The sequence below is a fragment of the Monopterus albus genome, unplaced genomic scaffold, assembly GCF_001952655.1.
Source record: "Monopterus albus unplaced genomic scaffold, M_albus_1.0 scaffold80.1, whole genome shotgun sequence".
In the NCBI taxonomy this organism is placed as follows: Eukaryota; Metazoa; Chordata; class Actinopteri; order Synbranchiformes; family Synbranchidae; genus Monopterus; species Monopterus albus.
In genome coordinates this window covers 250,613-262,580 of record NW_018127960.1, presented here as the reverse complement: position 1 = coordinate 262,580, position 11,968 = coordinate 250,613, and the positions used below count along the sequence as shown (strand labels likewise).

The 11,968-nt window shown below is 41.2% G+C and overlaps 1 protein-coding gene across 1 annotated transcript in view; it reads right to left on the bottom strand.

Annotated features, from left to right (window-relative positions):
• The window catches only part of kif20ba (kinesin family member 20Ba), a 26,508-nt gene that overhangs the window by 6,419 nt on the left and 8,121 nt on the right, over window positions 1-11,968 (bottom strand). Inside the window, 12 exon segments of the mRNA XM_020606678.1 lie at window positions 294-354; window positions 510-632; window positions 1,519-1,657; window positions 3,871-5,060; window positions 5,486-5,941; window positions 6,664-6,818; window positions 7,942-8,107; window positions 8,597-8,717; window positions 9,189-9,328; window positions 10,405-10,521; window positions 10,612-10,761; window positions 11,023-11,185. Coding sequence (XP_020462334.1) covers window positions 294-354; window positions 510-632; window positions 1,519-1,657; window positions 3,871-5,060; window positions 5,486-5,941; window positions 6,664-6,818; window positions 7,942-8,107; window positions 8,597-8,717; window positions 9,189-9,328; window positions 10,405-10,521; window positions 10,612-10,761; window positions 11,023-11,185 — 2,981 coding nt within the window.

Genomic DNA, 11,968 nt, shown 5'->3' with positions numbered 1-11,968 from the left:
CAGCACATAAAGGCAAAGACTTGTAACCACGGCTGTGAAGGGGCTAACTGGGCTAAGTCTTCAAGGTGCCAAAGGGTAAATATGGATTCTTTGGATTGTAAATTCTCTGGATTTGACATGTTAGACCAAACAATTTGAAGATATTATGTTGGGCTCTGGTAAGTGATAGTTTTCTACTTTTTGTTATATTAGATTCTTTGAGAGCAGATGATTGGGCAAATAAGTTGCAGCCCTACATAAGAATGGCTTTTATCAACATGACACAACTGAGCGCACACAAAGACACAGCTTACCTTTACATGCCTTCTGGTAGAGCTGATGTGTCTGGTCAGACTTGGGGACAGACAATTGGTCCTAGAGGAGGACATGAAGATCAGTATAGCAGTATGGAGGCAGTTAAAGGGAAATCTGTTGGACTGCTCACTGGCACACAGCAGGGAGAGGCCAAACAGCTAAAGCCTTTAGGGATTTGGTCTGGGAAACGGAAAGTGAACGATGGCTCATCTCACCGCTCTGAGCTGCAGAATGGTTCTGTCTCTGTTGGCGAGGTCTGACTGAAGTTGCTTCTTAGCTTTCTCCGTGTCAGTCAGCTTCTGCCTCAACGCCTTTTCCTCTTCTCTCATGGTCGAAATCTTCAGGGGGAAAAAGAAGAAAATCATGATTCTGTTAGCAAAAGTTTACACATAATAAATAAAGGTAAAGTCAAGCTGCTGTCAAGTGTCCAGTTATTAACCAATGACAGCGCTTTTTTTTTTTAGTTTGAGACTTTTAAAAACAGAAATAGAAGAGGCAAATCAGATGACTGCAACACAATTAAAGCCATGAAAGTGCTATAAATGTCCACAATTGTCACTTCATGGTGGCAAAGTCCAGTGGGCATGAGACACAAAAGTTTAATTTATCTGGTAATCAATTGTATTGGCTATCAACCTTTCTGGCAAACTTATACACAGCAAAAGAAGAAATACATACACACACAAGGCAAGAGCATTTAAAAAAATCACACTAATCTTAACCATGGTACAGTTTTGTTTTAAGAGTTATGATCTAAGTTCACAGTAAGTGGGACAGTTCACAGTTGAAAATTCAAGTTGTGACTGCTCTTGGTGAACAAACGTATCCAACACATCCAGCAATAAACTAATGTCTGCTGATATCTGCTTTGCTCTAGTCAGCGTGCTATAAAGTACTAAAACTGTCTGCAGAACAACTCTGAAGTGTCTGAAGAAAAGAAACCCTGCTTCAAAAACCCATCGGCACTAGAAATACAACAGATCAAAGAAGTTTAGGAACCAGTACTGAAGTCAAGCTATCGGTACCAGCACCAGTATCTGGAACGATACCCAGCCCTAGTGCAGTTTGATATTTGGTATACAGTAGTACAGTATGTGTCACACATGTTGAAGTGGACACAACCTAAGAAACCATGCTGCGACGCTCAGCTGCTATTGAAGGTTGCTTCTACCAGTGCCTTTAAAGAAGGTTGTGTTCAGGTTTTCAGCAGAAAATGACATGTACCTCCTTCTGGACCTGCTGGATCTGCTTCTTGTAGTCAGCCAGTTTCTCCCTGAGGTCCGACAAGTCATCCTCTTTCCTCTGAAGGTCGAAGCTGAGGCTCTTGATTTTATCAGCATCCTGCCTGGCATTTTCCTGTAGTCTGGGAGAGAGACCAGATAAAATGCATTGTTACTAAGGATGTACCGATGCCAATACCAGTATCACATCTGATACCACCCTCTCCTGCTCTACGTGTAAAAGTTGTCCACCAGTATCAATTAACAGCAGCATTACATTAACCTTGCACTGGCTGGGCCGGTCGTTAAGATGGCAAAGAGGAAATGTCAGTGGTTTGGAAATATTTTGAGATAAGTGGTGAGAACAACTGTGATAATATGCGTTCCTAAACTGTGATGTTCTGTTCAGGGGGTTGTGAAACCATTAAATCCTAATACAAAGGTTAAAATCCACTGTATTACAGTATGTTGTGCAGCAGGCCACAGAAATTCAGTAGGACAGTGGCAGTACTGTGTTATCACAAGAGGTTTTCAGGTCATTTGCACTGCCTCCAGTTACAAAGGGTATTCTGTTTAATCACTATCAGAATGTAAATGTCATGAAATTCAGCTGCCTCTAAACTCATTATACTTTTGTCAAATCAAATCTACATTTATTTGTATAGCTCTTTACAACAATCAACACACTGACAAAATGGTTCACAATCAATAAAAATAAAAACTGAAAATACAAGAAAGCAGCACACAGACAGACAGACAACAGAAATCCACAACAATAGAAGAGAAATCTGAGTGTCAATAAACGTCTGGGAGCAAATTGAAAGACATTTCTAATTCAGATTTAAAGGAGACCACATTGGAGTTGAGCGCAGTACAAATTGTTCCATAACATGGGAGCAGCAACTGCAAAGGCTCATCCCCCCCAACTTTTTATCTGGCATTATGGTAATTGTAGTTTTTTTTAATTGTATAAAGGTTGTATCATTAAGTACTCGGTATCAGTGAGTACTCAAATGCAAGTACTCATTCTTGGTTTGAAAAAAAAAAGTGGTAACGTGCATCCCTAATCGTTACCAAGGTTTTTTTTTAAAAGACAGGACAGTACATCGCCTTACAGAGCAGCACTACTGCTCTCAGGATTCTGTAATACAATAGGTGGACGGATGGGAATGGATGGATTAATAAAACTCTCCCTAGGTGCCATGGTACTTGTGAGGAGATAACAGAGAATGTAAGACAGAAATTTATTTCACAGTGATAAAACAAAGTATAGTCTAGCACAGAAGAGATGAGACAAGGTCATACAGAGAGACTGAGTCCCACTGTCTATTAGGTTTTCTCTGCTACTCAGGGGAGGACAATAACTCCAGTAGAGGACAACGTACTCTAGAGAGACCTTTTTCTAACAGTTCAATTTAAGGTGTCCAAACATATTAGCATCCTAGAGAGTGATATAAGACTTGCTAGTGGAGATGCAATCTACTATAAATTACTATCAAAACAATTATTCCTAGTTCAACGTCAGGATGCCCAGAGCACGTGGATATAAAGATGTCCAGAAGTGATCTGGAACTGAAAATAATTCAAAAAGTCAGAGAGAAAACTGTTTCACAGGGCATTTTAGAGAGTGGGCTTCAAGGAGGGATATCAGACTGAGTAAAGTGTCAGTCAGCTACTAGGCTGGGACAAGTGACCACATACAAGATGGATGTGGTACTTTCCCTCCATTATGCAAAAGTGAAGCCAAAATATCATGAATGCATAGTGGCTGCCATTTTGATATTTTGCAACCAGATTCTGTGGAGTAACAGCATCAGTCCAGCAATCAAAGCTGTCAAATCATTTGAAATAAACCCCTTTTTATACCATCAAATACCACTTGTACACATATCAGCGTGATAATATCTACAAAAACCACAGAAGTGACCATGTATCTGCTTCGAACTTTGAGGTTTTAGTTTGCTCATGTTCCATCCACTAACACAGAGGGAGCAGGGTTTAGGACTTATACTGCAACCAACCACCAGGGGGCGATCAAGTCATGATGGCTTCACCTCTGGGAGCTGTCTGTCCATCATCTATACTATAAATGATGGACAGCCATGTTATACTGTCATTGGCTGGGGCGGACAGAGCTGTAACCCCGGTCTAGGTGTAACGTGCTCTATTTTACAGTATAGAGTAAGTAGAGCTGCTTTCTGTATTTGTATATAAATTGCATTTTCTGACATCTGGATGCAAACAGACACCTGGCAAGTGTGTGCAGAAGATATTATTGAACAAATAACCCTTAGATTAATTTGGCTTGGAATGATGTGATTTACTGCCCTGACATATAAAGGAACTGACCACTTACCTGCTGATCTCCTCAGCTTTCTTCTCCAGCTCTGCGTCCTTCTGAGCAATGGCCTCGTGTGCCACAGCCAGCAGCTCCCTGCGCCTTTCCACCTCCCTGCGCCGGGCCTCCTGGACCGCTCGGCACTCCTCCTCCTCCTGCCGCTCCTGCACTTTCTGCAGGCTCTTCTGCAAGGATGTTACCAGTGCTTCCTTTTCCAGGAACTTTTTCTGCAGCTCTGCCTCTCTCTGTGCCGACTCTCTTTCCAATTCCGCTAGCTTCTCCTGCACCTGTCCGTCCCTTTCTTTTAACATTCTCTCCATCTCTACAGAGGCTAGCTGAGCTTCAGTTTGACAAGAAGACTCTTTTGGTTCTTCCATGCTGGACACCTTTTCCCTCAGGGGTGCAACCTCAGTCTGGAGATCAGAGCTCAAACTCTTGAGATCCTCAGCAGCAGAGCTAGAGGATGTAGCCAAACCTTTAATCCTAGCTTCTTCTAGCTCAGCTTTGAGCAGCTCCAAAATTTGTTCCTGCTCTGTGGACTTTTGCTTCAGATCATCCAAGAGTCTGTCAGAGGTTTCTTTCTGTTCATTCAGTTTGTGCTGTAACTGCTCCAGCTGCTGATGTGATATCACTTCTTGCTCTTTCAGCTTCACGTTGAGCTTCTCCAACTTCTTTTCTGAGGTCTGTGTTTGTTCCTCAAGACTTGCTCTCAGCTGTTCTACTTCTTCTCTGGAAACCTGCTCTTGGTATTCAAGCTTGGACCTGAGTTCTTTCGGTAGTTGCTGCAACATCTCTTCTTGCTCCTGAAGCTTCTTTCTCAGTTTGTCAATTTGCTGATTTGAAGTAATTTCTTGATGTTTAAGCTTCTCAGTAAGCTGTTCCAGCTGCTGGTGAGATCTCAGCGGTTTGTGTGCCAGCTGCTTTTTTGTCTGTGTCAGCTCATGCTCCAGCTCCAACATTTGTTTGTGCTTGTTCTCAGTTTTCTCTGTTTCGTCAGCCAGTTTCTTCCTAAGCTCCGACAGTTCCTCTCTCAGCTGATCACAGATACCTGCAGAGCGCTGAAGCTCCTCCTTCAGGCTTTCAGCTTCCTGCATCAGGGTGTGGATCTGGGAAGTTTTCTCCTGGATCTCTGCTGAGTGTTCATCCAGTTGTGCCTGACCAGACTGTAGTTGGACTAAAGCTTGTTCAGCTCTCTCCATCTTGCTGGTACTGTAGTTGGACTAAAGCTTGTTCAGCCCTCTCCATCTTGCTGGTCACCTATTGTAATTGCCACAAATAACACTTTTTTAAGTTTTGTATGAAAAGCCAAGAACTACAGTATCAGACCTGTCTCACTGCACTTTCTGGAAAAATCATCATGCAACACAAATAGTATATTTTGACATATGGAAGTACCGATATTTCATGAAACCGGGATGATAAGATTTGCAGCTATGTCCCCAGCACTAGAACAGGATCCCTCACTAGAATAACTGCACACTCTCTTGTGAAAAAACATATTTAAAGGAGCATTAACTCAGATTTCCCAGTGACAGTGGGACAGGAGTAGCTGCAAAGAGCAGAGGAGCTTCTCAGCAGCGGGTAGAAGTTTAACACTTTAACATAAGTAAAAACTTAACGTAACACTGTGACCCACCTGGTGTTCTGCAGCTTCCAGTTTGATAGTCAACTCTCTGACTTCCTGTTGAAGTGCATCAACCTCCTGTTGCATCTTTTCCTTCTCCTCAACCAGCCTACTGATCTCCTTCCTCTCCAGCTCCAGAACAGACTGAATCTCCTCACCACTCCTGTCATCACCAAAAACAGCAAGTGCCTCCTCTGTGCTTCGCTTCACTTCTGCAAGAGATGTCAGGGCATCCTCCTTGGCTCTCCTCTCAGCTTCAAGGGCTGCCATGGCCTCTCCTCTGCCTTTCCTCTCTTCTTCAAGGGATGCTAGCACCTTGTCTTTGTTTCGCTTCAGCTCCTCAAGTGTGGCAAGGGCCTCCTCCTTTGCTTTCCTCTCCTCCTCCTTTCCCATAGTCTGGTACTCCAAAGCGACAAGGCCATCTTCTCTGGCTTTCTTCTCCTGCTCAAGGGCAGCCAGCGCCTCCTGAGTGACAGGACTACTGATTAATTCCTTTTTTAATGTTTAAACTGTTGTGAGTAAACTTAACTATGGTGGGGAAAGAATTAAGTAACTGTAAAGTACATAGGAAATCAACAGACACTTTAGTGGTGTTGATCTTTTATAAACTACATCAATGATGGGATTATACACATTCTCATTTGGTAAATTCCTGTTTTACTTTTAAAACCATTAATTAAATGATTCCTGATGACTAGTTAAAACAGTGTAAAATACAGAATGCTATTTTAGTAAGCTCAAATATGAATGGCCCTATAACAAACACCAGGCTCATATTAAGTAGGCCAGTTACAGCCTTGGGTTAGAAAATGGGGTTTATGAACCGTGGTTCTTGCACCAATGAAAATGTGAGTGCACATAGTGAAACGGACACATTCTACCCTCTTATTGCTGAGACACTGCTGAAAAATGAATTAAACACAAAATGATTTAGTGAAGATGCTGACTGGTCAACATCAGCAGCCTGTGGCCCCTCCATGAAGCATGAATTATCACTGCTGCATAATCATGAGGAGGATGAATTTGGGGAAAGAATCCTTCTCCAGATAAAATAAACAAAATATTGTGATAAAGGAGATGATGCTAATAATTAGGTTCAGCAAATCCTACACTGACAACTGATTCTGTTGGGAGTTGGCAGGATATTGATGGCATGGCTTCAGCATTTCCTCCAGACTTCCTTTTACCTGCAGCCGTTCTCTCTCCTGGCCCAGAGAGCCCAGCTCTGCACCCTTCTGCAGCTGTGCCAGTTGTTTCTCCAGCTGGGACACCTTTAACAACTGCTCCTGAAGCTGGGAGAGGAGACTCCTTTTCTCCTCATCCTCTGCTCCACTGGCATCACCTTGCAAGTAAAACAAATGGGAGAAATACATTTAACATACTGTAACAAGTAGGTCAGAAGTGACACACTGGTTTTCAACTGTCAATTTTGAACCTAATTAGAGAAAGATGTCACTATTTATGACTTTAAAGAACATTTTACACTGTCTCTGAATATTCAGTTATATAATGATATTTCTATATGTGTTTTTATAATCAAGGACAGGCAAAGAATGTTTGTGGTCTTTCATCCCACTGTCTCACTGAATTATTATGCCCAGCCTCTGGGGTTTGGAGAAAACCCGTTCTCATGTGAATAATGTAAAGGAAAACAAACTTCACTACTCCAGGGGCTCAGGATCCAACACTAACCAAACTGCAAATGCCATTATTCATAGCAAGTCATACAAATAGTTCTGTTTTTATTTGAGGACATTTTAAGATCTATGTGGTGAACAGAAGGGGAAAAAAACACTGTAAATCTACATTTGAATAATTCTGCCACAGACTTCCCAGAAACAGTTTCTGTAACTCTGGATAACCCCAAGACGTCACTGTGAACAACTGTCTTTGGACCTACTTTATAATGATGAAATGCACATTTTTCAGAGGAGCATTGCTGAGACTTGGGTGAACTGATCCTTAGATGTGTGCTGGTTCTAACAAAAAAACAACCACCGAGGCCATCACAAACAGGTAAAAGGTCCCCCAGTCCTCCTATATATTACAGCATGTCTTTATAGTTGGTCTGTGTCTCTTAATGGAAGCCTTGGATCTCTCTGCGATTGTTTTGTCTCTCTTTGTGGTGGTTTTGCATCTCATGTCGGTAGTTCTGTGTCTCCTGGTAGTCTCTCTGTGTCTGCTTAGCTTCATTCTGTGTCATTTAGTAGTTGTTTTGGGTCTCTTTGTGCTCATTTTGAGTGTTTATGGTTGTTTGCCATCTATTTGCAGTCTTTTAACTTTCAAACGAGAAAGATTAACAATGACTTCATACAGAGCCTCTGGCCCAAGGGCCCTGACCTCTCGATCCCAGTAGGAACATTCAGTAATCCATCACGGAGGCCATAAACTCATATCATTTTTTCTCCTGCAACATGTGCCTTTCTGACAGATAGAGACGCTTGCGGATCCATATGTGCTTTTACCATTTTGTGTGTGAGCCACGTGCTCATTGACTTTCCTCTGGGGCTCATTCAGCTCCAACATGTCTCTCTCTGGCTCCTCTACAGCATCTCTTCTGTCTCCCAGAGACCCTGCTTGGCCTGAACCCGAACAATTATGAGCAGAAGAATGGGAGAACAGAGAGATGTCCTGCAGAAGGAAGGAAACAACCGAGAAATTAGTCAGGGATATTAGTTCACATATCCCCACAGTCAGAACATCCAGGCTCGGTGCCGTATGGCAGTTCAACCATATCTGTCAGTATCCAAGAGCAAATAACTTGCTTGCCCTGGTATCAAATGTTAGAAAACTTCAAATCCCCTTTGCTCTCAAAAAAGTTGTTACAACATGTGTAATTGTTTCAATGGTACGCTGTTGGCAGAAGCAGGTCAGAGGTGGGTCTAACTCAGTAAATAAGACCGTTCTCTTACTGGGAACTAGGTGTGTGAAGCGTGAGCGTAGCACAACAATCCTGTCACTGATACATATCAAGCACAGTCTATGCATCAATTCTACTTCATTTGTGATTTATTCATTACATCTTTGCCATCAAACGCCTGTTTCAGCATGCACAACATAAAACTTGCCATTAACAAACCAGTTAACACAATGAGTGTGATTAAAGAAAGACTGTGTTACCATGGCTTGTGTATCTTGACTGGGTTCAGCTTTGGCCATTTTGTCAGTTAGGTTCTTGAAGATCTCGAGTCTCCTATCTGCTCGCTCCTCCAAGATTTCTCTCTCCCTTGCCAGACGCTCACTGGACCAAATACACACATTTGTACGGTTTAAAAACCTGACCTAAAACTTTGTCTTTACCCAGAAACTGAATTCAGTTTAACACCAACAAAATGATTTTCCATGCATGGAGAGAAAAAAAAAAGCAGCAAACTGAACATTACATAATAAATACAAGGGATCAAGCATCCTAAAGTCCAGTTTCTTCTCAGCTTTCATAAAGCTACTTAATACATATGGGAACATAAGAGCTTGTTAATCTCATTCTATTTGGTGAACAATGAGCTGGTGACAAATTTTCTTTGGTGAAATTAAATGTAAATGATATGATTAATGCTATTGTTATGACAACGTTATTATGTTACCAGTCCCTCAGAGGAAGGGCACTGAAACTGTCCATGTAAAAAGAGGAAAACCCTGGTAACTGTACGAATATGAGGCGATGCACTGCAGTGCAGCATGGACCACATGTACGATCAAAAAATTCTCTCACTTGTAATCACTCTGCATCTGAGAGAAAAGCTCTGAGAACTCTCTGCTGACTTCCTCTCTGACTCGTGCCTCCATGAGCAGACTCTCTGCTCTCTCCTCCTTCAGCTGAAGCTGCAGCTGTTTCAGCAGTGTCACCTGGCTCTGATAAACAGGACACACAACAGCAACACAAAATCATAGAGCGTTTTAAAATTGAGGAAGTCCTGTTACTGCAGTGATACTACTGAATACATTCAGGACATGTCTGGGTAATTAAACTGATCTATATTTGAACAGTCTGAACCTTAGGAGAACATTTTACACTGAATCACAGAAAATGACTAGGATTTAACTTCCATACCTCTAGAACTCCTTTCTAATCAAAGTGTCGGGGCATATAAAATATACAGTGGAACCTCGGTTTTCATATGCCCTACTTTTTGTACGATTCGGTTTTCAACGACTTTTTTCGTCTAAATTTTGTCCCAGTTTCCGTAAATCTGCTGGGTTTTCGTACAGTTGATCGGTCGGCTCAGCGTCATTAGTCCGTACCAAACTCGTCCGCCTGCCCGCGTGACTCGGCCACTCATTTCCGGTAAGAAATGAGTGAAGGGAAGTAACCCCAGATAGGGCCTTGATACTTGAAGTCCTTATGGAGGGGGATTCCCCTTCCAAATAATAACCTCTCCTCCTCCTTCTCCCCTCCTCGCCATCTTCCATACACCAACAAGAGTCTTCAATAAAGGTGAAAGTGATGTTAAATGTTCATTTATCCATTTCATTAGTCACTTATATTTATTTCTCATTGTTTTCTGTATGTAAAAATATAGTTATTCTCTATAAAATGTATATTTTGTTAATATTTTTGGGTGTCTGGAATGGATTAATTGGATTTACATTATTTCTTATGGGAAATATTGCTTCAGTTTTCGTATGATTCAGTTTTCATCTGAATTTTTTGAACGAATTAAATCACAAAAACTGAGGTTCCACTGTATATAATAAAGCACAGTATATAATAAAAATGAGCAAAAACAGTAGAGCTGCTCCAGTTCCCCTGAATTAAGACTACAATCTACCTTATCACTGCTAAGGTCAAAGATTTCAATCTATTTATTTTCCCTAAACCTATACTTGTTTCCCAATATTCTATCAATGACCTCCAAAATATTTTGAGTAATTATTGGCAATTTCTTTGTTAAATGGCCTTGACAAAAGAAAAACAGTACAATACTGACCTGGTTCATCTTTTTACTAATGAGTATCTTATCATTTCCACTGCTGTCTCCTTCAGTCTGATCCATGGATTCCTCCATTAGACTTTCTTCTTCCTCATACTCACCATTCTCATCCTCCTGGACAAAAGATGTATTAACAACACAATGACAATTTACCAAGTGATAATTCAAGCCAGGTACCTTAGAATTCAAACTTCTCCACCCCACCTGTACATCCTCCAGACTAGTCTCCCAGACAACCTGAGAGCTCCTCTTGCTGCCCTGAAGACTCTTCCTCTCAGCATTGCTGATGGAGGATTCCTCTGTGGCAGGCCTCTGAACCATGGTGGGAAGAGGCCTGGTGGACAGAACCACAACCTGCAGACATGAGCAACAAACAGCAAAGTTAATAAAACATCCTTTAATGTCGCAGTCTCTAAATTTATTTTTCTACATCTGATATGGTTCTTTTCTTATTCTCAAAATATAATTGATAACAAGGTTATATGGACACACATACTGAATCTGAAAAGACTTTAAATGTTCAAACTATGGGTGCAGTTTTCCAGATGTGTCAAAGTGTCTCCAGGTGAATTAAAAACAGAAGCACAATACCAAAGAGATGACACGCGTCTGTACCTTTTGTGCCACAGCAGAGAATCTGAGGACGTTTAGAGTCTCGTCATACACAGAGGCGCACTGGTTGATGTTGACGATCATACAGGCTCTACCTCGACCACAGAAAAAGCCCTGCAGGTAGTGGGTCAGCTTGCTTTCCCTGAAGGGAACATGCTGAAGCAGCCTGAGGGAGGTAACAGACAAATGGCTTAGCTGGTTGTGAACTGTGTATGTTCTGAACCGTTTGTATTGCTCCACTCTGAGCTGAACTTATACGTAAATATGTAAAATCTTCACTGAACAATTTAAAACGTTATAGCAAATGCTCATTGTGATGCTAACAGGGAACCCAAAAGCAAAGAACTGCCCATTTCAACATCCAGTGGGGGCAAATTTATCATCGTGCTGAATTTATGTTAACTAAAAATGTAAATCCAGTATTCACTCTCCTTTTAGGACTGGTTTGTTTTCAATAAACCAATATTTTATGGACAATGATACACCGGTCAACGAAATGGAGGATACAGTAGATAGGTTTAACAGGTTTTTTTGTGAATGTTGGTCCTGGTTTAGGAAGAAGCATTTGTACTGATGATACATCTGTCACTATAAATAATAATACAATTGAAAGGAACATGAGTTCTATGTTTCTGAAGCCCATAGATGAAAAGGAAATTATAGAGATAGTGAATAAATGTGTTAACAAAACATCTAGTGATAGTGATGGTATCACTATGACAACTGTTAAATGGGTAATTGAGGGGATATGTAAACCATTAACCCATATTTTTAACATGTCGTTTTGACTTGGGCAGTTCCCCAATAATATGAAAATAGCAAAGGTTATTCCATTGTATAAATCTGGTGATAAGCACAACTTCACAAATTATAGACCGGTTTCTCTGTTGTCACAATTTTCAAAAATTCTGGAAAAACTCTTTAATAACAGATTAGATACATTTATTGA